General features: G+C 35.4%; 1 protein-coding gene and 2 long non-coding RNA genes across 4 annotated transcripts; 1 reads left to right on the forward strand and 2 right to left on the reverse strand.

Moving 5' to 3' along the window:
* Nucleotides 1-12360: 12360 nt before the first annotated feature.
* LOC133874871 (uncharacterized) lies at nucleotides 12361-26823 on the reverse strand. The gene is made up of 4 exons (XR_009901400.1): nucleotides 26513-26823; nucleotides 26024-26313; nucleotides 25694-25863; nucleotides 12361-12406 (listed from the first exon to the last, which is right to left on the reverse strand). It is a non-coding gene; the product is annotated as an uncharacterized LOC133874871 (long non-coding RNA).
* On the forward strand, nucleotides 17370-18047 carry LOC133865925 (uncharacterized). The gene is made up of 2 exons (XR_009899839.1): nucleotides 17370-17494; nucleotides 17588-18047. It is a non-coding gene; the product is annotated as an uncharacterized LOC133865925 (long non-coding RNA).
* LOC133858765 (protein FAR1-RELATED SEQUENCE 5-like) lies at nucleotides 18640-22987 on the reverse strand. Of its 2 annotated transcripts, XR_009898582.1 has the most exons (6): nucleotides 22877-22987; nucleotides 20547-22765; nucleotides 20340-20453; nucleotides 20171-20233; nucleotides 19514-19658; nucleotides 18640-18894 (listed from the first exon to the last, which is right to left on the reverse strand). XR_009898582.1 is itself a non-coding variant. In XM_062294226.1 (5 exons), exons 1-4 carry the CDS (start codon nucleotides 22980-22982, stop codon nucleotides 20174-20176), a joined length of 2499 nt encoding a protein of 832 aa, XP_062150210.1. In that variant the 5' UTR covers nucleotides 22983-22987; the 3' UTR covers nucleotides 19340-19658; nucleotides 20171-20173. The 2 variants fall into 2 exon arrangements, 1 of the variants encoding a protein (XP_062150210.1); XM_062294226.1 differs by lacking the exon at nucleotides 18640-18894 and having other exon boundaries at nucleotides 19340-19658.
* Nucleotides 26824-27438: the final 615 nt, after the last annotated feature.

Below are 27438 nucleotides of genomic sequence, written 5' to 3' on the forward strand. Positions count from 1 at the left end.
AATCGACCCAAAAACCCTAAGATACAGTGAAATCAGCCCCTAGAGCACTCCTAAGCGGCCTCCTCTTGGGACAAAAGAGAAAAGAATGGTATTTATAGAGTTAGCTAGGGTTTCTGAAATTCCAGCTCCGTATAAATTCGATCGATCAATTTTAAAATCGATCGATCTACTTTTCGATCGATTTACTTAATATTCGATCGATCTACTTTTTCAGCACTTTCAAAAATCCAGCTTTTCTATGTATTTTTGTCTTGAAAATTGGCATTTTTCTTTTATTGCCCTGCAAAATGCAAAAACACTAAAACTAACCAAAACATCAGAAAGTAACAAAGCTAAAGGTTTAACTAATGTAAATTAAGGGGTCCAAATATACACTTTTTGGCACTCATCAAATACCCCCAAACTTACATTTTGCTAGTCCCTTAGCAAAACAAAATGAAAAACAAAATCAAAGCATGAAACATAAGTCCTCTTTCGTGGGAGAAACGATTGCATTTAGCATATGCAACAAGCCTTTTAAACCCCTAGGACTCTCTAGTGGACGAGTGAAGTCTCGTGAGGGTTTGCCAGAAATGATACCCACAAACATTAAAACACTGTGTTGTCTACAAGAAAGAATTTTCACACGAGCCATGGTTCATACGTCATTGGCATGCTTAAAAAGACAAGCCCCATCATCAACCTCAACAGGGGATCCAAAATCAAATCACTCATGAATGGACAATTAAGACATCACATTTTCTCAAAAGTGTAGAGTGAAATCAACATGCAATCATGAGGTTTCATTTTAAACTCAAGATAAGTACCTAAAAAATCATTGGAATCCCTATCAAATTAAACAACCAAGGCAAGATAGACAAATTATTTTATTTCATTTTATTTATATATGTAATTTTTTTTTTTTTTTGTTGGCTGTGCAATGCTCGGCTCCCTTAAGCTTTCTAATTGACCCATGTAATGAGTGTTGGGCCAGTGGCTCCCAAACCAAATGGTCTTAGGGCACTAGATGTAGAAACATCCCTAAGGGCTTAATTTCTCAAGTCAAAAAGGCTACGAAGCCAAACTAGCCATACAATTAACCAAATTGAAATTCTCACCTTTTGACGCGAACACTCAATGCTTAGTGAGGCAAGAGGCCCGATTACTCAGTGAAAAACTCAAAATGATCTCTCTTTTTTTTTTCTTTTTTTTTTTCTTTTTTATATATATAAATATCTTGCAAGCCAAGGTTATTTATCAATAAGTCATCCAACAATTCTCAAAATACACAATTAAGCACAAATTCATACCCCACATATTACATGCTAATGTGCTCGTGATGATTCAACTCAAACAAGTGAAGTCTCACTAGCCCAAAAATAAGTCAAAAGACTCAGATTCCTAATGACATGATGTGTTCAAAACTTTAAGTAAGCCAATGAAATGTAAATCACAGTTACGGTTTAACTCAAACTTGACAACAACAAAATTTGTTTGTTTGTTTGTTTGTTTTTTTTTTTAACATTTTAAGAATAAAACGACAACTAAAAATAACCAAACAAACAAAAAAATTAAACAAACAAACAAATGGACATAATATTTTTCCATACCCCAAAACTTGAATTACACATTGTCCGCAATGTGTAGTATAGAAATACATTACCAGAAATACGGAAACATCGAGGTGTGAAAGGTCAAGGCGTCCCCCAAACTTAAACACCAAAACACCTGTCAACAAAAACTAAAAGCAATATTTTCTCACAAGAACCACACATCAAAAGGTTAATTGCTGTCAGAAATAAAAGTAAAATGAAAAGAAATAGAAATCAAATGAAAGAAATCAAATGTACAAAAAGTAAAAAGGGAAAAGAAAATTTACAGCGCCTTCCCCGATCATGTGGATGTCCAACCAATCCCTTCCACCCTTTCTTCTTTAAAATTTGATATCCCTCGGGTGGAATGTTTCGCCATTTTATGTACCCAACTTGCTTGCTTCGAAGGATCTTCTTAGGACGATGGTGCCTAAATTTGCGCGGTTGTGTGCATAGATCCTTGACAGTTTTGGCATAAGATGGCTCTTTGAGACATTTAGGAATTGAAGCTTGGGGCTCATGAAATGTCTCAAGAGGGATGGTGATGAAGGAATGAGCTTCAGTACTCATTTCCTTGTCATTGGACGTATTTGGATTTGGCGGGGGCGCTGTGTGCTCCAGGTGCTCCTCATTTTCTTTCTCCTCATTGCTATCCACAATTTCCTCATTCTCAAACATGGTGATGGTAGGGACATGTTCATGACAAGAATGACTAGCATCATCCTCATCAATCATGTAGTGCCCTTCAGCTATCAACTGACTCTGAAACTCTTCTTCCTCTATTCTGGTGACTTCAGCAACCAGATATTCGAGCTGTCCTTCTATCCTGACAATTGCTTGAGTGTTTTCCATAGTAGCACTCTTCACGTCACTAATAGCTTGGCCTGTGAGTTCCATGAAGACCTTGAGAGTGTCTTCCAAAGTGGACCGTGAAGGAGAAGCTGGATAATTGTAGGATGAAGGATGGGAAGATTGATTATTGAACTGTGGATAATCAAGATAGTGTAGTTCCTGAAATTGGGGAGCACAATTTCCAATGGCTTGAGCTTACCACAAGAAATCAGGATGGTTGCTCCAGTCCGAGTTGTAACAATTGGAATTTGAATCAAACTTAGGGCTGGAGAAATTGGTGTTCATTTACTCATAAGAAAGATTGCAGAATTGTCCCCATGATGGACAATTACTAGCACTATGATAAGGATCAGAGCAATATGAACATGATTCATGTGGGTAGAAATTGTGAGGGTAGTTGGTTGGAGTGGGTGTCCTACCACTAGGCGAAGCATGTTGTGTAGAAAAATCACTATAAATTTCAAAATAAGAATCCATGCTTCACTTGCACCCTCTAGCATGCAAATATCCCACAAAAGAACTAAACAAAGTTTTTCTTTCTTTTTTTTCTTTTTTTTTTTTGAAAATTAAAATAAACTAACAAAGAAAAACAAACAATAAAATAAGGTAAACAGAAACAAAATATTAACAAAATAAACCAGAAACAGTACTAAAAAAAGAAAAACTAATATAGGTTTTGATTGCTGCCTGCTATAGAAATTTCGCTCGATTGAATTTAAGTTCGATCGATCGAATTTATTCTCGATCGATTGACTTTCGATCGATCTACTTTACAAGGCACTCGAAAAATGCAGCAGCTACAGAAACAGAACCAGAAAAACAAACAACAATTTCTTTTTTTTTTTTTATCTTTTTTTTTTTTAATTTTTTTTTTTAGATCATCAAACAGCAAATATACAAAACAAAAATCTACCTAAACTAGTAGAAAAATAAAATTAATTCAAACAAAAATCAATTTCCACAAACTAAACAATTCCCCGACAACGGCGTCAAAAACTTGTGCAAATTATAATACTCGCAAGTGCACAAATCGTTTGCAATATAGCGTTATGCAAGTGCGAGGTTGATCCCACGAGAAATTGTGTTGTGAAAATTAATTTCTATTCAAACTAATCCTATTTTATCCTAGTTCCAAATTTAGGGGTTTTTTATGAAAGAAAATATAAACAAAATTAATAAAAATAAAGGGGTCTAGGGTTTTGGAATCCACACCCACCAAATCATAGCAACCTAATCTCATACTCATCTACACCATTTGAAGTTCTCATCATACAAATCTTATGTTTGTTCTACTTTTACTTCAAAAATTGTTTAAATCATTCAATGAATCCATTCTTCCACAAATCACAAAAGATATCTAGTTTCAACTAAATCATCAAATGTATCCATTGAATGAAACACAATGAATATCCAATATACATGAAAACCCAAGCCATCAATTTAATGAAACTATATCAAATCATCACTTGTATCCGGAAATCACAAGAGATATCCAAAAATAATCTCAAAAACCGAAATCGAACAATGAGAAATCAAGCCCATAAACTCAAATAGCATAAACAAGCATGAAACTCAGTTTCTATTCACTGGTGAGGTTTCATCCTCAACCCTAGATGAAAGTATTAGCTAGACATGAACAAAGAAAACATAAATAAACTACAAGAATGCATTAAAAACGAATAAACTTACAAAAGATTGAAGTTCTAGGTCAAAATCAACCCAAAAACCTTAAGATACAGTGAAATCGGCCCCTAGGTCACTCCTAAGCGGCCTCCTCCTAGGACAAAAGAGAAAAGAATGGTATTTATAGAGTTAGCTAGGATTTCTGAAATTCCAGCTCCGCATAAATTCGATCGATCGATTTTAAAATCGATCGATCTACTTTTCGATCGATCTACTTTTTCAGCACTTCCGAAAATCCAGCTTTTCTATATATTTTTTTGCCTTGAAAATTGGCATTTTTCTCTTATTGCCCTACAAAACGCAAAAACACTAAAACAAACCAAAACATCAGAAAGTAACAAAGCTAAAGGTTTAAGTAATGTAAATTAAGGGGTCCAAATATACACTTTTTGGCACTCATCATAAATATTGCATCATACCTATTGTCCAATCTCTCAATGTAACCACCTTGCTATTGTTTGTTACACCAGGAACTCTTGAAGCTTTAACATAGCGTTTCTGGTGCGGTCAAACTATACTCCTAGGCATGCGATTCTTCAAATATAGAGTGTTCAAATCTTCATAATATCATGGATCCATCCTACAATTATCCTTCTAAATTCTTGCGTACTTTGCGAGAAAATCTGTTGCCGTGTTTGTTTGGTGCTAGATATATCTAAAACTCCAACATTTCTCCTCCAACATTGATCTCGACTGATATATATGATCCATGTTTCTGCATCCACTCCATAATTTTGATTTGTTATCTTGAAAACTTCAACATTTAGAAGTATTTTGCGTCTGTTTCAATTAACACATTTTAATAACCTTCAACTAGGCAAATGTTGATTGCCCTTGTTACCCCCAATGCTTCCATTTCCAAAATATTATTGTTTTTGTACGCATCGAGCCTAATTCCACTAGTAGTGGTACCAACATCACGAACTATCACACCAGCCCAGCCAAATTTCCCCCCGCTTTATTGAAGCATCCGTGTTGACAACAACAATGTCTGGTTCTATTGGCAAGTCGGCATAATAGGTTTCTATTTTCGGTACTGTTTTAATTGCCAATAAATCTAGTTATTTTCTAAGTAAACATTAGATCAATTGTATTGTGCTTTCAAGCTATTTACCTTCTATTTGTCGTTTATCAGTGGTCAAGCTTGTTTCATTGAGAAAGCCCTTGCTGTAAAAACATTTGTTACAGTAGAAACTTCTTTTCTCTACAAAATATGAAAATTATTAAGTAAATAAAATAGAGAAAACAATAAAAACTCAAAATTATTTAATTGTACTGTATGAAACTAAAAATTATTTAATTGTACCGTATGCTTGGCTATCGTCTATGCTCAGGTACATATAAGTTTCAGTTAGAAATACAATTTTTTTTATTTTTTATTTTTTAATCAACAAGTATTAGAATAAATTTGTTATCACTACTAAGTTTTAAGTGGACATAGAAAGTGCTTGAAAAAATGGTTGTCTCACTATGAAATTTGAAATCGAGTTATAGATAATTACTTACAAGTTACAAACTCATTGTCTCTATCCATTTAATAATATGCATGAAAGAGTTGCATATATTTTGCTGAAATTTATGCTGTTAAGAGTTCATGCATTGCAAATGTCTTTATGTCAAAAGTCCTCACAAGAATGGGCTTTCTCAATGAAACAAGCTTGAGCACTGATGAACGACAAATAGAAGGTAAATACTTAGAAAATAACTAGATTTCTTGGCAATTAAAACAGTACCGAAACTAGGATCCTATTATGCCGACTTGCCAATAGAACCAAACACTGTTGTCGTCAACATGGATGCTTCAATGAAGCAGGGGAAAATTTTGGCTAGGCTGGATGTGATAGTTCGTGATGTTGGTAGACTACCACTACTAGTGGAATTAGACTGATGCTGACCAAAAACAATAATATTTTGAAAATGGAAGCATTGGGGGCGACAAGGGCAATCAACATTTGCCTAGTTGAAGGCTACGAAAAGGTGTACAATGCAACGGACGGAAAATACGTCTACAACCTGATCCAAAATGCTGAAATTTGCAAGATGACAAATTAGAATTATGGAGTAGATGCAGAAACAATTGAGCACATATATCTCTATCAAGATCAATATTGGACGAGAAAAGTTGAGGTTATAGATATATCTGGTGCCAAACAAACATGACAACAGATTTTCTCGCAAAGTACGCAAGAATTCAGAAGTAGAATTGTAGGCTAGACCCAGAGTACTATGAAGATATGGACACTCTATACTTGAAGAATCGCATGCCTTTTGGGTTGAAAAATATATTTGAAAGTGAAATGAGAATTATTAGAATATCTGCAAAGAATATAGCTGGATGAAACGCGATGTTAAAGCCCAAGAGTTCCTAATACAACAAACAATAATAATGTGGTTACATTAAGAGATTGGACAATATATATGATGCAAATATGCAATATTTACAATTGAACATCCATCAATAGGATATACATAGTTAATTAGTACTCACACTAAAAATTGTTATGACAATTTTTTTTTTTTGTTCTTTACTATTAGTTGTGACATGGTACATATCTTTCATGGAGATCAAATGTTTTTTCATCCAGTTCTGGAAGGACAAATCACTATCACTAGTAGAGGAAGTTGAAGGTATTCCTTTATCTAACATGAGATCTATTTAAAATTGAACTTTTGCATTTTCAAAATTCGGTGACATAGAAGAAGTTATTTCCCAAAAAATACTCTAACATCATGCAAGTATATGAATATTTAAATGAACCACCCGAACTACATTTATCTGAGTGTAGAATAATAAATTAAATTGTTAGACACTATTAGGTTCAGGGAAATGCTCTATATTTTTTATTTCTTCAACCAAGCAGTTTACTCACTGGCGAATGGGGTATATTTTCAAGAGACAAAAATGCTTTACAGAGTAACATTTTTCTTCAAAAAATATACAATTTGTATAAGAGAATTATTATAAAAATTTTGAAGTTCCAATAGCTCACCTTCCTTATTGTTACATTAAAATCAGACACTTACAGCTCATTTGTTCATGCAATTATTGGGAGAGTCACATCAGACATACTCACTATACAACACTCCCTCTACTTGCAGACTGTAGCATTCAAAAACTGTGGTAGTCAGGCTAAAATCCCATATAATGTTTTTAGTTTGAGTAACATTAATACAAGGAAGAGCCCTAATTTATCAGAATAACTCGGTCGTCCTCCTGACTCACTCCGAATTCACCCTCTGGTATCTTGTTAAGTTCTGTAAAGTACATCTCTTTAAGCATCTAATTCTTTAAATATTCATGCGTTTTAACAATAATCAAAACTTTTTTTTTTTCCATAAGCAAATAATCAAGCTCTGTGTCATTGAAATTGACCGAACCATCGTACGCAAAAACCTACCTTAGGACTTAGGGTGAAGAGATAAATCCTCAATTTCAATGACACAGAGCTTGATTATTTGCTTATGAAAAAAAAAAAAAAGTTTTGATTATTGTTAAAACGCATGAATATTTAAAGAAATTAGATGCTTAAAGAAATGTACTTTACAAAACTTAACAAGATACCAGAGGGTGAATTCGGAGTGAGTCAGGAGGACGACCGAGTTATTCTGATAAATTAGGGCTCTTCCTTGTATTAATGTTACTTAAACTAAAAACATTATATGGGATTTTAGCCTGACTACCACAGTTTTTGAATGCTACAGTCTGCAAGTAGAGGGAGTGTTGTATAGTGAGTATGTCTGATGTGACTCTCCCAATAATTGCATGAACAAATGAGCTGTAAGTATCTGATTTTAATGTAACAATAAGGAAGGTGAGCTATTGGAACTTCAAAATTTTTATAATAATTCTCTTATACAAATTGTATATTTTTTGAAGAAAAATGTTACTCTGTAAAGCATTTTTGTTTCTTAAAAATATACCTCTCTGACAAGTTTTGGAACTTGAAGTTGAACAAAAACAAGTAACCAATAAAAGAACTAAAAGTTTCATAATTTCAATTGTGGTGTAATATGATTATTCAAACAATATAATTTTTTTAGTTTAGATTTTTGTTTCTATAGACTTTATTATATAATAGGTAAAACGGGTCGTGTTGTGTCAACCCGTTATTTAAGTGGGTCATGTTAGGGTCGAAAGGTTTAACCTTTTTAGTTAAACGGGTCGTGTCAGGATTAACCCTTAACGAGTTGGCAGGTAAAACAGGTTAACCCAACTCGACACGCGAACCCGTTTTGCCAACCCTACTGAGAAGTAAACAAGTCACTACAATTTGTGTGGCTTCACAAAACAGCAATGGGACCCACCATAAGACTTGTGAAATGCAAGTCATTTTCCAATATCCCTCATGCTTCTGTCTCCCCAGGCCAGCCTTGCATAGGCAAAGCAAAGTTGTATAACCTTTAACTAGTGAGATCTCAAAATGCATTTATGCATATTTCGTTATACAAAATTCCCTCATCTTGCAGTATCCCAAAAAAATTGATGGTCATTATAAAATTCCATTGCAAGTTTAAAATTGAACTACCAAAACAAGGAGCCCAACCTATTGGAAAAACCAGGTCGTCCTACAGCAAGCTCACTCCGAAGTCATTTTAGTTTTATTTTCCAATTTTGTATAGTATATTTACATCTAATTATAATTAACCCTTTAAGATCCTAGTTTTTTGAATGATTAATATATGAAAAATATTCTATGAATAAGACCAAGACCGAAACCTTGCTTATAACTCTCTAATACCATCTCCCATTCATTATCCTTTCTGATGTGTCTGTACCTCATTGTAATCTTAATGGAACAAACAAAATAATAATAAAAAAAAACTTATTTTAGTGAGGAAATTGACATAGAGGCCTACCTTTGGCTGAAGAGACACATCATCGAAATCGAAATTTTGCCCAAATCCAATTGGGTTGCAGGATATTTCCCTCTCGCCAAAGGCTCAAGAAAATGTTTTACTTTGCAATTGTTGTTGTTCCAAAATTGGAAGAGCAGTCGTGCACCCAGCTTCTGATTCTAATACAACATTGAGGAATTTCCAAATTTTTATGGTAATTCTATTCTACAAACCGAATATCTTTTAAGCACATTCACCGATAAGAAGCTTGATTATTTTGCTTGTTCCACTTATATTACAACGAGGTATGGACATATCAAAAAGTATGATGAATGGGAGATGGTATGAAAGAGTTCTAAGCAATGTAACAGTCTTGGTCTTACTCAGAGCATATTTTTAATATATTAATCATTAAAAAAATTAGGATCTTAAAGGATTTAATTATAATTAGATGTAAATGTACTTTACAGAATTGAAAAATATACCAGAAAATGACTTCGGCGTGCTGTAGGACGACCTGATTTTTCGTAGGTTGGGCTCCTTATATTGGTAATTCAACTAAAAAACTGAAACATGCAATGAAATTTATCATGATCACCAAATTTTTTGGGATACTGCAAGCTGATGGAATTTTGTATAATGAAATATGCACAAACGCATATTGAGATCTCACGATCTAAAACATATACAACTTTGCAGTCCTATGCAAAGGCTGGTCAGGGGAAACAAAAGCATTGAGGATGTGCTACCATTGGCAATGGTTATTCATGCCAAAAAAAAACTACGGGTATGTTTGGCAAGTGAGGAAACAGAAGAGAATAGTGGGAAAAGAATTTTTGAGTTAGTAAAAAATGATAAATGTTATATAAAGTAAAAAGAATTTGTATAAAAAAGTGAAAACGTTTTGTATTGTAGTAGATTTTTTTTATTTGAATAGTAATAAAAAATTGACGTGATATAAAAAGTGAAAAAAAGTTATAATATTTTAATGTTGATTGTTTTTGGAAAATGTGAAAAATAAAGTTAGAAATTTTGTGTTGCTTGCAAAACAAGGCCTAAGAGCACTCACACCGGATTAGCTATTTCCTCCATTTGGCTAGAATAGCTTAACTTTTGCTTAAAAATCACCTCCATCGGCTTATGTAAAACAGAGCTAAAATGGCGTTGCAGTAGATCTGTGAACAGTGCAATGCCAGATGAGGCGTTGCACTTTACACACATCTACTTATATTTTATTGTATTTTTCTTTCACTTTCTTCCGCTCTCTCTCTCTCTCTCTCTCTCTCTCTCTCTCTCTCTCTCTCTCTCTCTCTCTCTCTCTCTCTCTCTCTCTCTCTCTCTCTCTCTCTCTAATATTCTTTCTTCTTCTTCCTCTTCTCTCTCTAATATTCTTTCTTCTTCTTCCTCTTCTCTGCGCGCGTTCTTTGCGTGCATTCGTCTTTGGATTTTCTTCTCCCGTGGAGGTGGGACTTGGCCTTGTCGTACATGTGAGCGGCAGCTTCAAGATTCCGGCGGGGGAGACGCTGCCCCCCCTTCTGCTCAATTGACGACACAATACGCCACGCTGCGGGCCACGACGACACGATGGGCCACGAACAGCAGGTTCTGCTCCTCCACATTCAGCTCCGTCGCCGGGGTCGAGCCCATCACCAACTTCTCCATGTACTTCAACATCTCCCTAGTACTGCTCGGTTTGCTCCGCCAGCTTCACCGTGATCTTAATCCCTGGTCAGTGAGGAAGCCATTGGAGCGAACACACAGAGCGAGAGAGAGAGAGAGAGAGAGAGAGACAAAGAGACAGAGAAAGAGAGAGCAGCGGAAGAGTCCGAAAATTTCTGTGCAGAACGCGTGGGTGAGTGTAGGCCAAAAATTTCTAGAGGTGCAGAACTCGACTCGTGGGGCAGAGTGGAGAGGTTTTTAACAAAGAAAAAAAAATAAAAAAAAAATAAAAAGAATAAAATTGATTATTTTAATAAAATAGATATAAATTTTGATAATCGAATAGAGGTTAGTTTTTAAGGTGATTATCTAAACTAGCAAAAAGTAGGTTTTGGTTATGTAAAATAGATTGAAGTTTAGATCATCCAATGGGAATGCTCTAAGGGGGGTGTTTGGCAAACATTTCCAACTCCCTCTTTATTTTTTTACTTCTCCCAAAAAAGTCAAATCTAAAACATTCTCTCTCTTTTTCTTTTTTTTTTTCTTTTTTCACTTTTTGTATTACATCAATAATTTTTTATTATTATTCAAATAAAATAAATTAAAAAAAACCCACTACAAAACAAAACATTTTCACTTTTTTATAAAATAAATTTTAAAATTAAATTTAGAGAAATTATAAAGAGAACAATGAAAATGCCCTTATGATTTAACTGTAAAAACTTAATGTGCACAATAAGCAAGGTTGCAATTCTTGAAAGAGACAGAAATGTGTTATACATCATATCCAGTTTTTCTTTCGTTATTTTATTTTTAAAAATTAATATTAAATTTGTAGAGTTCAAATAAAGAATTCACATCGATTCTACATATAAAATAAATAATTTATAAAAATAAAAATTATTTAAATTTGTTTCACAAACAGGCTAACTTTTAGATGATGGAGGAGGATATGGCAAGGTACGCCCGAGGCTGAAAATCCCTGCTGTGAAGTAGTATGATTTTTGCATTCATTTAAGTTTGTGTTAATCCATGTCAAAAGAAAAAGAAAAAGAAAAAGAAAAAGTTCGTGTTTATCACTTTGAAGTGGGTTCTATTGCTATTGGAAACTCTACTGATGACGAGGAAATTGAGAGTGCTTGAAAAGGGGGTTGTTCTGGCTATGAAATTTTATCGAAAACAGGGGCTGTTTGGTTTATGAATTTTGAAATCGATTGGAGTGAGTTGCGGATAATTTCTTAACAAACTTATTGTCTTTGTATTTTGCTTGGTTGAAGTGAGTTGTGGCAATTAATTGGTGTCATTGTTTGGTAACTAGTTGTAATTTGAATCTTATTGATAAATTGGGGTGTTGTAAAATAGCTCTAAAGTTTTGTGGAGTGGAATTAAATTCAATATCTCCCCTTTTCCTTTCCCCTTCCGCGTATTTGAATAGAACAAAAAATAAATTCAATATCCTTCATTAGAATATTCAATATGCAAAGCACTTAAATCTTAATTCAATATCTAAATGAGAAATTCTAGGTACGCATTATGTTGTAGCAATCCTTAAAACTTATATACTCTACAAAATTCAAACTTCTCTGGTCTCTCGACAGATTTTCTTTAGGTCAAATCAAAATCTGGCTCATAATAGTCTATGATCAATACTTCTAATAATCACACTAAGATGCAGAATATGCAAAGCACTAAAATCTTAATTCAACATCGATAAGCTAACCTGGAGTTACTCCACGCAACGTCGTTTCTTGGGCTGTGGCTATGATTGACATTTATCAACGTACTCATCAAACGATCCAATCAACCTATAATTAAAGCATCAACATAGCTTATACTATAGAGACAGTAGAAACTAATGAATTGCAAAATGAAAGATAATACAATGTCATTCCTCATAATTTTTACTAATACCATGAACAAAAGACATCTAAAATTATGTTGAAGTATACACACATTTCATCCATAAAATAAAATAAAAAGTAACGGTCTAAATTAAAGTGAGGTCACTTGTTTGAAATCAAGCAAGTGCACGAGACATTTGCCTATCATAGGAGAGAAAAAAGTTAAAAATCAAATTACTATCACCTTTCCCATGATTAACACAAATTACCAGTCCAAGAGAATCCTAAAGCAATTGTCTTAGTTATAGAGAAATGTTACACACATTCTCATTCTCATACTTTTAACTGCATTGACATAGCAGTAAAAATCATCATTAGAATTTGGATACAACAAGGATTGTGAAAGTATGCGTAACATTTCTCCTCCTAGTTACATACTGCAACATGCTATTACTCTTTCCTATCTCTTTCCTTTAGGCATGTTGTCTAGGACATACAAGTACTGTTTGATTTTCTTTTCTTTTTTACCCAACATTTGTCCTCAACATTTTTTCTTTTCGTTTAGAGGGGCAAAATTGTAATTTTACTTTTATGGACAACTTTGCCTCTCTAGTATAAAGGACCTGTTTCTCCATTTCATTTGAAATTCAGAGGATCCTTCTCCACTCTGAAGTGCATACTCCTTGCCATATATAATAATTTAATGATAATTTTTACTAACACGTTAAAGAGTGTACGTGAGAGTATGTGTAGCACTTCTCGGAGAACTAAGTTGATGATCCCACACAAGTATTGTGTTGTTGATCACCAGTTGAAGCTCCGCCTTGCTGAGATAAAACAAAATACAGACCTTGGCGCTATTGCTTGACCAATGGGTGTTCTACACATAAACTATCAGGGACAGATTGTTGCTTCTTTTTCTTCTAAGCAATGTGGGAAACGGGTTTCCAGGAAACAAAAGCAAGAGGGAATGGGCTTCCCAACAACAGACCAAACAGAAATAGTATGTGAAAAGAGTCCTCAACGATACATTTTGGTGCGCTTATTGATATCTATTTGTTGTTGGCCTGTCAATCATTGAACATTTGAACATGCAGATTTATCAAAGTACATTTAAGTTAGGGTGGTTTTGGTGTTAACATAGTGTTAAATTTTGCCCTCATATATTCTCTTACATAAAATCATTTTAGGATTTTAGACAAATCTCCCATCTTGTAGGTTTTTTTATTATTATTATTATTTTATTCAAGTCAGGAAAGGAAAAAGGAAGGACATGAAAAGTAAAAATAATGGGTGGACAACCCATTCAACTATACTAGAACTCTAAACAATCAGAAAACTGTGTCAACAAACTGAAAACTATTGAAAGTAGGTCAAATAAATGACTTTACCCATAAGGAGAACATGGGACGCCATTAAAGGCGGGTAATCAGGGGCAAAGTTCTGCAAGCGAAACAACCGTACGTAGGAGGAGAGAAGGCGCTTCACAGCAAACCGAACATGCATTGTAGAAGGTTCAAACAGCTACCGGTGTCTAGAAAGTCGAAATAGAGGCAAAGAGAAGGGGCAAAAATCTCAAAAGATCCATCAACCATTCCCAAACACCAATTAAGAAACTTTGGAGGATATACCATACTTGTGTCATCACTCCAAAATGACTAATCAAGTTACAATTAGAATTATTTGAAATTATTTATAAGAGTCTAATATTGCAGTCTCTCATTCATTTTAGGTGAGATCCACATCCAAAAATCCATGTAGCAATGGTTATTGTAAGTTATTCGATAATAAACAAATAGAGATTATGTTAGTTAAAACTATAGTTATTCGTTAATAAACATGAAATACCCTCCGCAACATATGAACAAACAGAGCCAAAATTTTCAATGCCATTCAAGGAGCCTATCTCTAGCTTATGAAACACAATTAAAGTAATTTTGTAAACTCCGGAAGAAATCAATACGCAAAAATTAAATAAAAATCAGTAACAAGCTAAAGGGTCTCATTGGAAAATTTTGTTTGTTACATTTGTCCAACTTTCTCCATGAGGCTATAATGAGTAGTGATAGGCAGGGGCCATCCTGCCAGCCCCTGCCCGGCCCTTTCCTACGTGGAAAGGGCCACCTCAATTTTTTATTTTTTTGTTTTTTATTTTTTATAAATTAAAAAAAAAAAAAAAAAAAAATTCAAATTTTGAAAACAAAATCAGATCGTCTTTCTCATTTTCGCACTTTTCTTCCCCAAGCTTCCCCCCAAATTTTCCCTCCCTCTCTCCATCTACCCAAAATCCCACCGCCGACCACCGTTCGGAGCCCGCCCGTTCTGCCCAGCACCGTTCCGAGCCCAGCACCGTGCCTGCCACCGTTCCGAGCCCGCCCACGTCGTTCTGCCCGCCACCGTTCCGAGCCCGCCCAGGTCGTTCTGCCCGCCACCGTCCCGAGCCCAGCACCGTGCCCGCCACTGTTCCGAGCCCGCCCACGTCGTTCTGCCCGCCACCGTTCCGAGCCCAGTACCGTGCTCGCCACCGTTCCGAGCCCGCCCAGGTCGTTCTGCCCGCCACCGTCCCGAGCCCGCCCACGTCGTTCTGCTCGCCACCGTTCCGAGCCCGCCCAGGTCGTTCTGCCCGCCACCGTTCTGAGCCCAGCGCCGTTCTCCACCTCCGGCCAAAACTTAGGGTTCCGGCGACCCATTTCCGGCCCAGATTTCCCCCATTTCCGGCTCTGGTACCGATCTCCCCCATTTTTGCGTTTTTTCAGTTGTTTTCAGAGTTGCTTTCTTTAGTTCCTTGCTGTGATTTGTGGTTATTTGTGGTTTTTTGCTATTGGGTTTCCGGTTATAAAATGCCTTCTTACATGTTTGTGTTATGTGGACTGTGAAACATTGATTGTAAACCGAAAAACCCCTATGGATATTATTTCTGAAACGCTGTGTTAATTTGCTCCTTACTTGCAGTCATAAAGGTTTTTTTTATCAAAATATGTAAAGCGTTTAAAGGATATGAAGTTCTTGAGAGAGGATTTGGTTTTCAGTACTTACTGTAAGGAGGTAATATATTCTTTCTTTCTGTTTGATTTTCTTTCTGTTTGATTTTTCCTTCACACAGCTTTCTTATTTCTTGTATGCTATTTTCACTGTTAGGGGTACCTACATTTCAGATGCTTTCTCTTTATTATTCATGTAGCATATTGTAATTTTTTTAAAAAATATATTAACATTGAGGGTTATTAGTTTCCATAAACTGGATTCTGCAATTACAGGAAAGGATATCTTTGTGATGATCAGTACTTTTTGATGGCTGCACTTGATTGAGAGTCAACATTTTTACACTTATGTCTATTTCAAAAATGCCAACCAACTTACAATATGATGTTGAAAATGTTGAAAATGCGCAACATTTACACTGCATCCTACCAAGAATGCCTGTACAGCACTATTTCTTATAAATGCAATGCAAACAATGTGGGTATTTTTATTCTTTTCCTAAAAACATGAAAGGGTGAAAAATGATACCTGCAGATAGGCCCCACTCTTGAGTTTGAAGTGAACTCTACTATTATTCCTTTCCATGAAAAATGTTTCTGATGTGGAAGGTGATTCTGCAGTAGCAGAGACAGAGCACCCTTCTCCATCACATGTTAGAAATTGGCCTTGGGAGGTTCGAAACTGAAATTTTGATTCCGTGACTCTCCATAACTGCAATAAAAGAAATAGTGGGATAACATTTTTCCCTACAGACTCTCATAAGGTTAAGATACTCTGTTTAGAACATCACATGAGGGCTATCATGTTCATTAAGTTACACATAAAAGACAAAACATTACTTCTTAGCCTGCAAGCAAAGATAAAAAGAAAAATATAAGAATCAGATTAATAATATTGAAGCTGAAAAGAAACCATAGTCGCTTGAATACAACTAGCAATACTCACAATAAAATATGTAACTCATCGATAAATCCACAATCTCTTGACAGGCACATTGTTGTGATACTCCTGGGAACAGCAATCCATGGAGTCTTAACCTCCCATTCCTCAAAATAAAGAAAATAAAAGGAGAAATAAAGGGAGGAAAAAACTCCAGGGAGATCCATTTCCAACTATATATTACTAAATAATGAAAATTCATGCAACAATACTTCCTTATTTTTTTGGTTAGCTCCACCGACTCAAACTACTAATCACTTCAAAACCTGAAAATGTGACCTTAAGGTTCTCGTTTTTTTCTTTTTCTCGTTTTTTTGATTTGATTTGAAGGATATAAAATCATGAACATTGTATCAAAGCCTGTCTTCCTTATGAAGTATTGTGTTTTGAGTCATAGGAACATTGTTTGTTTTGGTTCTGGTTTCTGTTTCAGGGCTCCCGGTGCAGTTTCTGGTCTGCATGTTAGGAAAAATAAAAAAGAAGCATTTCTCTTTGGTTCATGAATATTGTATCAAAGTCGGTCTTTTCACATATCCTGGACGTGAGCTGCGCCACCGCATTGATTTAAAGGTACTTGATGGTTTCCTAATTTTAGACAAATTTACCAGAAGGAACATCTGCACTCATATTTGTATTGGTTATTCATTCATATGCCCCCCAAGGGAATCGTTAACAAGTTGTGGAAGAGAAGTATCTTAATTTATTTTTTTTAGCCCCCAACTACACGAGGGGAAGAAGCCTTCTTCAATCCTTTTTCCACTTCTTTAACACCCCTCCACATGTTTGTTTCCAGGTTAATTATTTTAGTTAACTTCTTGTTTACTAGATAATTTGTGATTTTCTCTCTCAAACTTTGAAGCAAATTTCTTCCAAACTACTAAAAAAATTGCAATGTACCAATTTTGTTCCATTTCAGCAAAAGTAATTGGTCGGTTTTCAATGACCTTATTTCTTGTTTAAGTAACATATATTTAGCCCCCCACTTCTGAATTTAGGCACAAGTAAATGTCTACAACAAGTGATTTGTCAAGCGGTCATCCGTTATGTAAGTGTGGAATTCCTGCACGTCTAAGGTACTCTTGGACCACATCCAATCCCGCTAAAAAGTGGTATGGATGTAATAACTACAAGGTAATTATTGTTATATTTTGAAATTAGCTTTGTGTTATATTTCGTCGTTAGTAGTTCATGACATTTTTGTTGACCCTTGTTTTTTTCACGCAGAAAGCCGGTGATTGTGATTTTTTTGAATGGGATAAGAAGATGTCTGCATATGAGAAGGGATTAGCGCAATATCTGAAAGAGATGGAGGAGAGAAGACAGGCTGACAATGACAAAGTTGAGGAATTAATTGAAAAAAAATGCAAGGAACAATTAGCGCAACATTTGAAAGAAATGGAGGAGAAAGTTGAGGAATTGATTGAAAAAAAATGTAAGGAACAATTAGCGCAACGTAACAAGAAGATGTTTCGTGTTTTGTTGTTAGTTGTCATTTTGCTGTTAGCCTTTTATTGTTGTAGTTATAGTGAACCTAGACATACTAACTTGATGTTAAAATGAAATTATGAAAACAATTCAGTTGTAAAAGACTTTTGACTTTTTTCTGTTTGTACTAATTTCCTAAATGTATGTTAAACTTAATTGATGACTGTGAACTTTTGGTCTTTGATCATCTTTGATCTCATTTTCACAATAGACTGGTGCTCTACCTGCTTCAAATGAATTTGGTTCTACACTATTGAATGTATTGTATGTTTAGGTAGATGTCAAACTTGAAAAGTTTTTATTTTGATAAAAGATTGTGACGATTAGGTGGGTGAATTGATTTTCAATGAGCTAAGTTTGTAATCTAACCAAATTGATGGCTAAGTTTGTAACCCAATTATAGGTGTTATGATATAAGACTAATCCAACCTATTGCATTAAAACATGTATATATTATTTCACTGTCTCTTCTTCGATCTCTAGATAAATGACGATGATGTCAAAACAAAACAAAACAAAAAGATATAGAAATTAATGGCACAACCTCCATAATACTACTTTGGTACTGTTTCAGAAACTAGCAATTCCCCTACAAAAAACTAATTTGAGTGATTGTCATCCCTTGTTAACATCTTGAGTTACATACGATAAATGTTCCATTCCACTTTTCTATGCTTTAAAATGAGTAAAAATAGAACTTCAGATTATGGAAGAACGAAACAAAACCATCCAGAAAAATATCTAGTGAAGATAAGAATTCATACTTATGGATAGATTTCATTAGCTCATATTATTTCTCATCGGCCAAAATCTCACCATTACAATAACAGTTTCACAATCTAACAAAAGGAGACAAGAAAGATACACAAAACTACTGGAAGTCTCCATTATTTAAGGTTAGTACTCCAGCATATATATACATATTGCACACTCGATTGGTCACATATATCATACAAAACTAGTCTTCAACAGCTCTGATCGATTGGATAAAAGCCCCTCTCTTCATTCAAAAGCACGACCACGTTCCTCTTGTTGTTTGGTTGGTCCTGGAAGGAAGAACTCCAACCACATCAAAACTTATCTTAGATTACAATATCACTAGATTCAAGGAAAACAACTAACCACTAGATTCAAGGAAAACAAATAAATAAAACTTATCTTAGATTACAATATCAATTAAAGTGCTAAAGAATAAAAGGAGATGCAGAATTTGTACACGAGAAGTATACAGAAGGTAACCATTTGCGAAAAGAAATTAAAAGGTAAAAATAACAAACAAAAACAAGGATGTAAGTCCTAAAACAAAGATTAGAATCTTCAATGCAAACGGTTTTGAGTGCAATCAGCGTGTGTGTAATTATCTATTTTCAACACACATTGCCTTTTTTTTTTTTTTTTTATGCATGAAGGAATGTAGTTTGCTAACTTGAATGAAATAAAGATATTAAACTTCTAAACATGCACACATACAGACAAGTGCCACACCCGCACTATCTCGCTTCTCCATTCTGTTCATGCCCTATATGCTCAAGAATTAATGTGTCCACGTGAACTTTCATGTTAGACTTTATGCTTGTAGGACCATTCAATAAAGAATGTGCACCTTATATTTTCTGGAGAGAAACAAGAATTTATTGAGAAATTAAAAATGCAAGGGATGTATACCTTCTTGCAGCTCAATGGATGACTGCTTAAAGGAAACAGAAAATGTAGAATTTGATGAGCACTGGCTTTGCACATTATAGATGGGATCACCCGAAACAAAAGCAGGATCAAGAAAATTGGTTGTCTGAGGATATGAAGCCGAGCCCTGAAACATTTTGAAAAAGACAATTAGCAGAATACCTGGAAACAATTATCACTTGGAAAAGAAATGAGATTTACTTTAATAGGATCGAAAATTCAGCTGAATTCAATGCCACAAAAGCAATGACAACTTCCAAGAACAGCCCAAGCAATTCACAGAAGTTGAGATATTTCATTCCAGAAAACCAAAAGACCAACTCAGTTCCCAATAAAGCAAATGATAATGCGATACATTGGCACAGAGAAAAGCCCAAAACAAAGAAAAAGAAGTTGATTTCGAATCACAACAACAATGAAAACTTAAAACAATTACCAGAATGCATATTACGATCAGAAAATAAAAGTAGTAAGGCATTAAAAAATATGCAAAAAAAAAAAAATCAAGTACTAATAAAGCACAAATCCTCCTGCTATGTAGTTTTAGAAAATTAGTATACATTTGAACAAAAGTGCATTAATGGATGAGATCAACACCAGACTACTTGAAAACAACACTAAACATGAAAGAGACCTTACCACTTACGACAAGTATATAGAATCTCCTTCGAAAATACATGACGATTGTGAATTCCCAAACGTCTGGAACAAATACATCGAACGATTAATATATATGAAATTAAACTATTCGTCAACATGTATGAATCAAATGCACGTATATGAACTTTTTTTTCCCTCCTTTCAGTACCTGTGTAAGTACACTATGTTGTGTTTCAATCACTTGGTCATGCTGCACATCAGTTGAAAAAGGCAACTGATCTTCACTTGTGTCCAGTTCATCTACTAGCGATCTTTGGCATGTCTTCAAAAAATAAAATATTCAAGAATGTTAAAATTAATATTAAAATTACAAATGAACAAGTACACATACAACGACTTTTGAATAGTTGAATACCTTCTTTCTTTTCCCTCGCTGCTCGGGATTTGCGTTGCTCTGTTTCTTATTTCCTCCTTTTGACGACTTTTTTCTCACCACTTTTTCAACCACAGACACTTTTCTGATTGATGGTCGCGCGCCTTTAGTTCGAGCCACAAGAGGACTACACACCTCCACCTCCATACAATCCATGGCTCCATTATCGATCATAGGTGCACTTGGGAGATCTTTTGCACTTGGGAGTGATTGGGAAGGTTGACTTTGTTCACAGCTTGGACCGCTAAATTTCTTAATTAGCATATCAACATACTTTTGCAATTCCATGCAATGGTCCACGTTTGGTGCTGCAATAGCGGCCAACTTCAGCACATTGTTGCTCAGTTCAGCATATCGATCTGCAGTAGGGTTGCCACTCAAAGGATCATAACTACTCTTGATTAACTTATATGGCCGCTTCAAATCCTTCCTCCATCGATTTAGAAAATACTTTTCGGGCAAGAAATCGACATCTTCAAATGTAGTCAACACGGATATGGCATGTTTGCACAAAATTCCTCTTGATTCAAACAAACGGCAACTACAATTCACTTCACATACAGGGCCATTGTAGCAAACATTAAAAACGATTTTTTTCCTATAGGATTCATTAATTTCTACCTGTTCGATCACCTGATAGGTACGAATTCCACATTCACTTTTTAAAAGAGAAGAACCACAATACATAATCGACGAAATCTCCTTCTGAACTTCTCTAAACTTTGCATGGGTGTAAATTTTTTGGAATTGCTTCTCAAAGGGCCAATGGCTCACACATGAAATGGTGGTATTGAAGGAATCGAAATCAGCAACATTCTCAACCTCAACCTTCCTGCGCAAAGCGTTATCGTATTGATCCACAAATTCCTTCAATGAGGTGGACGATTGCACATAACCATCAAAAAAGGCATTCATACTCTCACTACGTTGTGTGGTAGTCATGCCGGCCCAAAATACATCATTCAAATATGTTGGTACCCAAAAAGTCCTTTCACTGTATAAACCACGCAGCCATGCATTCTCCTCTAGATTATAACACTCAAGCATACTCTGCCAACATGAATCAAACTCGTCACATGTATGAGAATTATACACACAATTTCTTATGGCACTCTTAATGGCATAGTATTGTAAATGTGATCCAAACTTTTCCGGAAGTTTTTTCAGTATATGCCATAAACAAAATCTATGACGAGCATTCGGAAACACCTTCTTAATAGCATTTTTCATGGCCCTATCTTGATCTGTAATAATTGCCCTTGGCGCACGGCCCTTCATGCATTTCAACCATGCCTCAAACAACCAAACAAATGACTCCGTATCCTCACTTGAAATTAATGCCGCCCCTAAAAGAATTGATTGACCATGATGGTTTACTCCCACAAAAGGAGCAAATGGCATTTCGTATTTGTTGGTTAAGTATGTTGTGTCAAATGTAACCACATCACCAAAATCTTCATATGATGCCCTACTTCGTGCATCAGCCCAAAAAACATTTCTCAGCCGACACTCATCATCCACATCTATATCAAAATAAAAATCATCATTTACGTTCCGCATTCTATTGAAATAGTCACGAAGTGCTGCGGCACCTCCTGTACCAAGGCGAAGGCGTCTTGAGTTCGCAATATAATTGCGACACTCTCTCTCTCCAAATGTAAGATTCTCATAACCCCCCGCTTCAACGGCTAGTGCGTTATAAATTTTATTGGTGCGGATTCCAGCTCTATCATCTATATCAAGCTTTCTCTTCGTAGCAGGATCCAACTTCTTGTTGCACCGAAAGTATCTCGCTTTACCTGGGCTTAAGTCGTGATTATGCCCTAGATTTACATTTGTCACATACCACGATGTATCCACTAACGTTGCATTCAAAGTAGCCTGACACCCCGTTTTGCTTGTTTTGCTAGCCTTGCACAGGTTATTACTTGAACTGGATGATGCTTTGCCTCCGCGAGCACATGTCAGACTGATGTAGTGTACATCTCCATTTTCATACTTTTTCTTCTTCTTTTGTGTCACACCAAAGCCCGCTTGCTTTCCATAATTCCTATAATAGTCAACGACTTCCTCTATGAAGCCAAATAGCATACCGCTCTTAGGCTCCTCAACAACTTTATCTCCATCTATGAGCTTGGCCTTGGACCGACAATTATCCACACCATCATTCAATTGGTCATTAGCAACAATTTCATTTCCATCTATCACAAAATGAAAAGAAATAAATAAATATGGTGTAAAGAACCCAACTATAAATAATAACATTTATTATGTTACAAAAATTAAAGGTAAGCATGAAGTGTCCAACATACCATTTTGAGGGTCCATTTCGATGGGCACAACATCATCAAGTTCAATATGTGTCAATGAACAATCATCTTCGTGTTGTGAAATCAAGTCCAATTGTGATAAATCCATTTCAAAATTTCTGTAACAAATAAAGATTCATATCAATGCATTATCATTTAAATGATAAATATATTTTCCAGGTTAAAATAAAGTTTCAGATCCTTACATGCATTTTTAGGTAAAAAGTACCAACCGATTTACATCACAAAGCATTCAAACTTGGGGAAAATATTTTAAATTTGTAAACTCTAATAGATTTGAACCATAAAATGAATTTTTTCTATTTCACTTGTTTGGTAAGTAGGTCTCTTTACTCCATCATAGATTTCTTCTAAATGTGGTGGAAACTTTCATGTACTGTATACGTATATTAATGCACGTGACAGTTTGATAGTGTACGAAAAGATGTAATTCATGTCAAAAAAAAAAAAAAAAAGATGTAATATAATTTTACAAGTGTGAGATAATAATCTAGATTTCAGGTCTTTTGAGAGAGTAATAAAAGCACCCCCTATCTTCTATTGAAATATATATCCAAATAATCAAAATGATCTTTAATAACTAAATTAAGTTCAATAATCCAATTAGTGGTATTCTGAATCATCAATCATAAAAGAATAGGAGACAAATGCTGATCGAGGTGATCAGAATTAACTAAAGAATATATATATATATATATATATATATATATATATATATATATATATATATATATATATGGATTTGTAAGAATGGTTTCTAAATATTGTATTTTTTTTCTTAATTAGACGACATTAATGCTAATTTGTGAAGATCTAAATTAACCACAAAAAGACAAACAAGTACCTACTCTCTTGTGCTCTTTATCTCCCTCCTCCTCTTCTTCTTCTTCTTCTTCTTCTCTTGCTCCTTTAAAACAAAGTTGTTGAAAAGGTGTCACAATATATTACTCAATTAATATTAAGCTATATGTGTACAGATAGGTTTATGAACAATAAATGGACTGTTACATATGATGAGTAATGTTTAATTAATTATATAGCTGGCATGTCCTTTAACTTAGTTTTTTTTTCTCGAATTTGTTGAGAGTAGATGAAAATAAAGCCTCTTTAATAGAATTGATGGACATAAAGCCTCCACCTCCACCTCCACCTCCACCTCCACCGTTAGAGTAGCTACTAAAATGGTGAAGCCTGCTGAGGTGAAGGTGTCATGTCAATTGTCAACTGTTTAAGGACCACAAGATCGAGTTAATTACCATATATATATATAAGATAGGATTTAAACCCATGCTGCCTCTTCATCACAAGGATAGTTTATATTCCACTTCACTTCAATTAATTTTTGTGAAAGCTAGGGACAGTGCCTCTTCATCAAGATTTCAAGGTATATATATTGGAAATGGGTAATTGACCAAATAAATTAGATAGAGTTATATTTTAAGATTGAGGTATATACAAATTTTATCAAATATTTTATCAAATGAACAAGATATTTTATCAAATTAGATTGAGGTATAAAATATTGCAATATTTTATCAAATGAACAAGACACAAAAGCAAGCTAAAACAGGGAATTCCTTTTCATTTACAACGTATACAATTATCAAATCTGTGGGAATACTTGGGCATAGCTTAGTGAAGAGAGGGCTTTCACAGGGGGCTAACAGTATGTTACAGTTAAGGGAAAGAAGGGAAAGGAAATGTTAAGGATTAAAGACTGCATAAGACAACCAAAGACACTACAAAAATGCTCTTTAATGGAACAAACGATCGTGACCTAGGAACCACCAGTTTCGCTTGGTAGGCCAAGAATGCTCGGCTCACTATGTGCTATATGTAAGAAAAGCCAATCTTAGCCAAATCTTCCTGCCCCCCCGCTGGTTTGAAATGAAATGGTCTCCTAAAGAATTGGAGCAAAAAACCAATAGCAAAAAACCACAAATAACCACAAATCACAGCAAGGAACTAAAGAATGGGGGAAATCGGTACCAGAGCCGGGAATGGGGGAAATCTGGGCCGGAAATGGGTCGGAGGTGGAGAACGGCGCTGGGCTCGGAACGGTGGCGGGCAAAACGACGGTGCTGGGCGGGCTCGGCACGGTGGCGGGCAGAACGACGTGGGCGGGCTCGGAACGGTGGCGGGCTCGGAACGGTGGCGGGCAGAACGACGTGGGCGGGCTCGGAACGGTGGCAGGCACGGTGCTGGGCTCGGAACGGTGCTGGGCAGAACGGGCGGGCTCCGAACGGTGGTCGGCGGTGGGATTTTGGGTAGATGGAGAGAGGGAGGGAAAATTTGGGGGGAAGCTTGGGGAAGAAAAGTGCGAAAATGAGAAAGACGATCTGATTTTGTTTTCAAAATTTGAATTTTTTTTTTTTTTTTTTTTTTTTTTTAATTTATAAAAAATAAAAAACAAAAAAATAAAAAACTGAGGTGGCCCTTTCCACGTAGGAAAGGGCCGGGCAGGGGCCGGCAGGATGGCCCCTGCCTATCACTACTCGGCTATAATATATATTGTACCATGCTTGTCCATTGACTTCACCTTTGTCTCAGGGCTTTGCTCTGATCTACTTTATACCGTTTTCTGATATAATATTGTTGTAATCATTCCCTTTTGGTCGTATATTCAGGGAAGAAAATTAATCATATCTATATCACTACTTGGTCATTTTATTTGTATTTTTTAGCAACTATTCAATTAATATATCTATTCGCAAGAAATCACAAAACAAAAAGCAAAACAAAATACAGCACACATCACCAAAAAAAACTAAATACATGCATAACTTACATCACATTTACCTGTCCAAATACTTGCACTGAATCAGTGGCTCGATCTGAAGTCCTTAGAGTACGTTCATCCTCTATCATCAGGGGCCCATAACCTAAGAGTTCGTCCAACCCCTTGGTCTTTCATGCTGTCTTTTGTTGAGCTTTTGTCTTCCCTTGATATGGAATTGGCGTCTTGATTTCTTTAAAATAAAAATAAAAATTGCCTTTATGGTCTTATAAAAAAATAAAAATAAAAACTAAATACACACAAATTTAATCACATATCATGGCATTAAAAAGAACACAAATCACCTAAAAAAGAAAACCAAATTCAAACATAACTTTCATTGAACTTCATACCGTTTGTGCTGCATCAAGGCTCAAGCCCTCAGGATTCACACCTAGGGTTCATCCTTCATCATCCATAACTTTTCGATTCCCTTTGTCTCTTTTGTTGTTTGCTATGTTCGAATTGGGCGAACGGAAGAACCTACTCGAATAGCAAATCCTCTCTTGCAAGTCATATTATTATCCTTCCCTTTCATCCTGAACAGAAAACTGGCAGAGATCCGAACCCAACCCTTACCCTTACCCTTACCCTCAGAGGCTCGATCTACTGCCATCCGCCCACGACCGATGTCCGATCGCTGCTGCAAAAGGTTTCCAGAAACATAATAACATCACTATTTCTTTCTCGGGAGAAAAGAAAAATATTCAGCAATAAAAAACAACAAAACTTATGATAATAATGATTGATCTGATAGGATAGCTCTGATATTATAGATCTGAGATCATCAGACAAATCATGGGCAAATCTGGTTTAAGCAGAAGCGGTGCAGGATACGTTACCGGAGACCATATACAACGGCAGGAACGAAGCCGGTGGGGGCAAGAACGAAGGTTGAACAGAAAAACCTTGGTCCAGACAGACAAATCCACAGAAAGAGAGATTAATCTTCACATACGGCTATGTATCCTGCAAATCGTGTATAGATCGATCAACTACACATCACAGGGAGTAAGAGAATTCCCGGTGACCATATACAACGGAAAAAACGAAGCTGTAGCCTACATGGAAAAAAGGAAGGCCTGCAGGGAAAATACCCATGCCTGTATGACAAAAACTAACCTAAATTGATGGGATTGAGGACGAATCTCTGCCAATGGCAAACGTTTGAGATGAGAGAAAGATACATCCTACCAAAAAAACAGGAAAAGAGAAGAAAAGGGAGATATCACTGATTTGTGAGAAGACTCAGTACTGAGTACTTATAGGCATTCAAAGACATGCATAAATGCATGCATCGTTAAAAGATTCACATTTGGCAGAAAAAACAAATATCACGTGAAAGAAGCAGATCGGGTGTCCGTAGTGTCAGTCTTCAATGATCTTCTCTTCCCCTTTTGATTTTCTTCTGCAAGCTTTCCATTCTCACGAAACTTGTTTCTTTTTTAATTTTCTTCCGTTTTTTTTTTTTTTTCGCTGAACCGTCTTCGACGGTATTTGATGTGAGTTTTATTTTTTTAACAGTAATATAAAGAGTGGTTGTTGTGATATATATATAAAGATGAAATAAATTTTAAAAAAATTAGAGATGATTTTTTTTTTTGAAATAATAAAAAAAATTGATATGATAGAAAAAAGAAAGTAATTTAAGAGAGCTTCACCCTTATTTTTCATCGCTTTTAAAAAATATAAAGTAATCAAATTTTAAAAATTGTCAATTTTTATAGTATTAATTTTTTAATTTTTTTCAATTTTAACCATTCATTAG

Source organism: Alnus glutinosa, chromosome 1 (assembly GCF_958979055.1).
Source record: "Alnus glutinosa chromosome 1, dhAlnGlut1.1, whole genome shotgun sequence".
Lineage (NCBI taxonomy): Eukaryota > Viridiplantae > Streptophyta > Magnoliopsida > Fagales > Betulaceae > Alnus > Alnus glutinosa.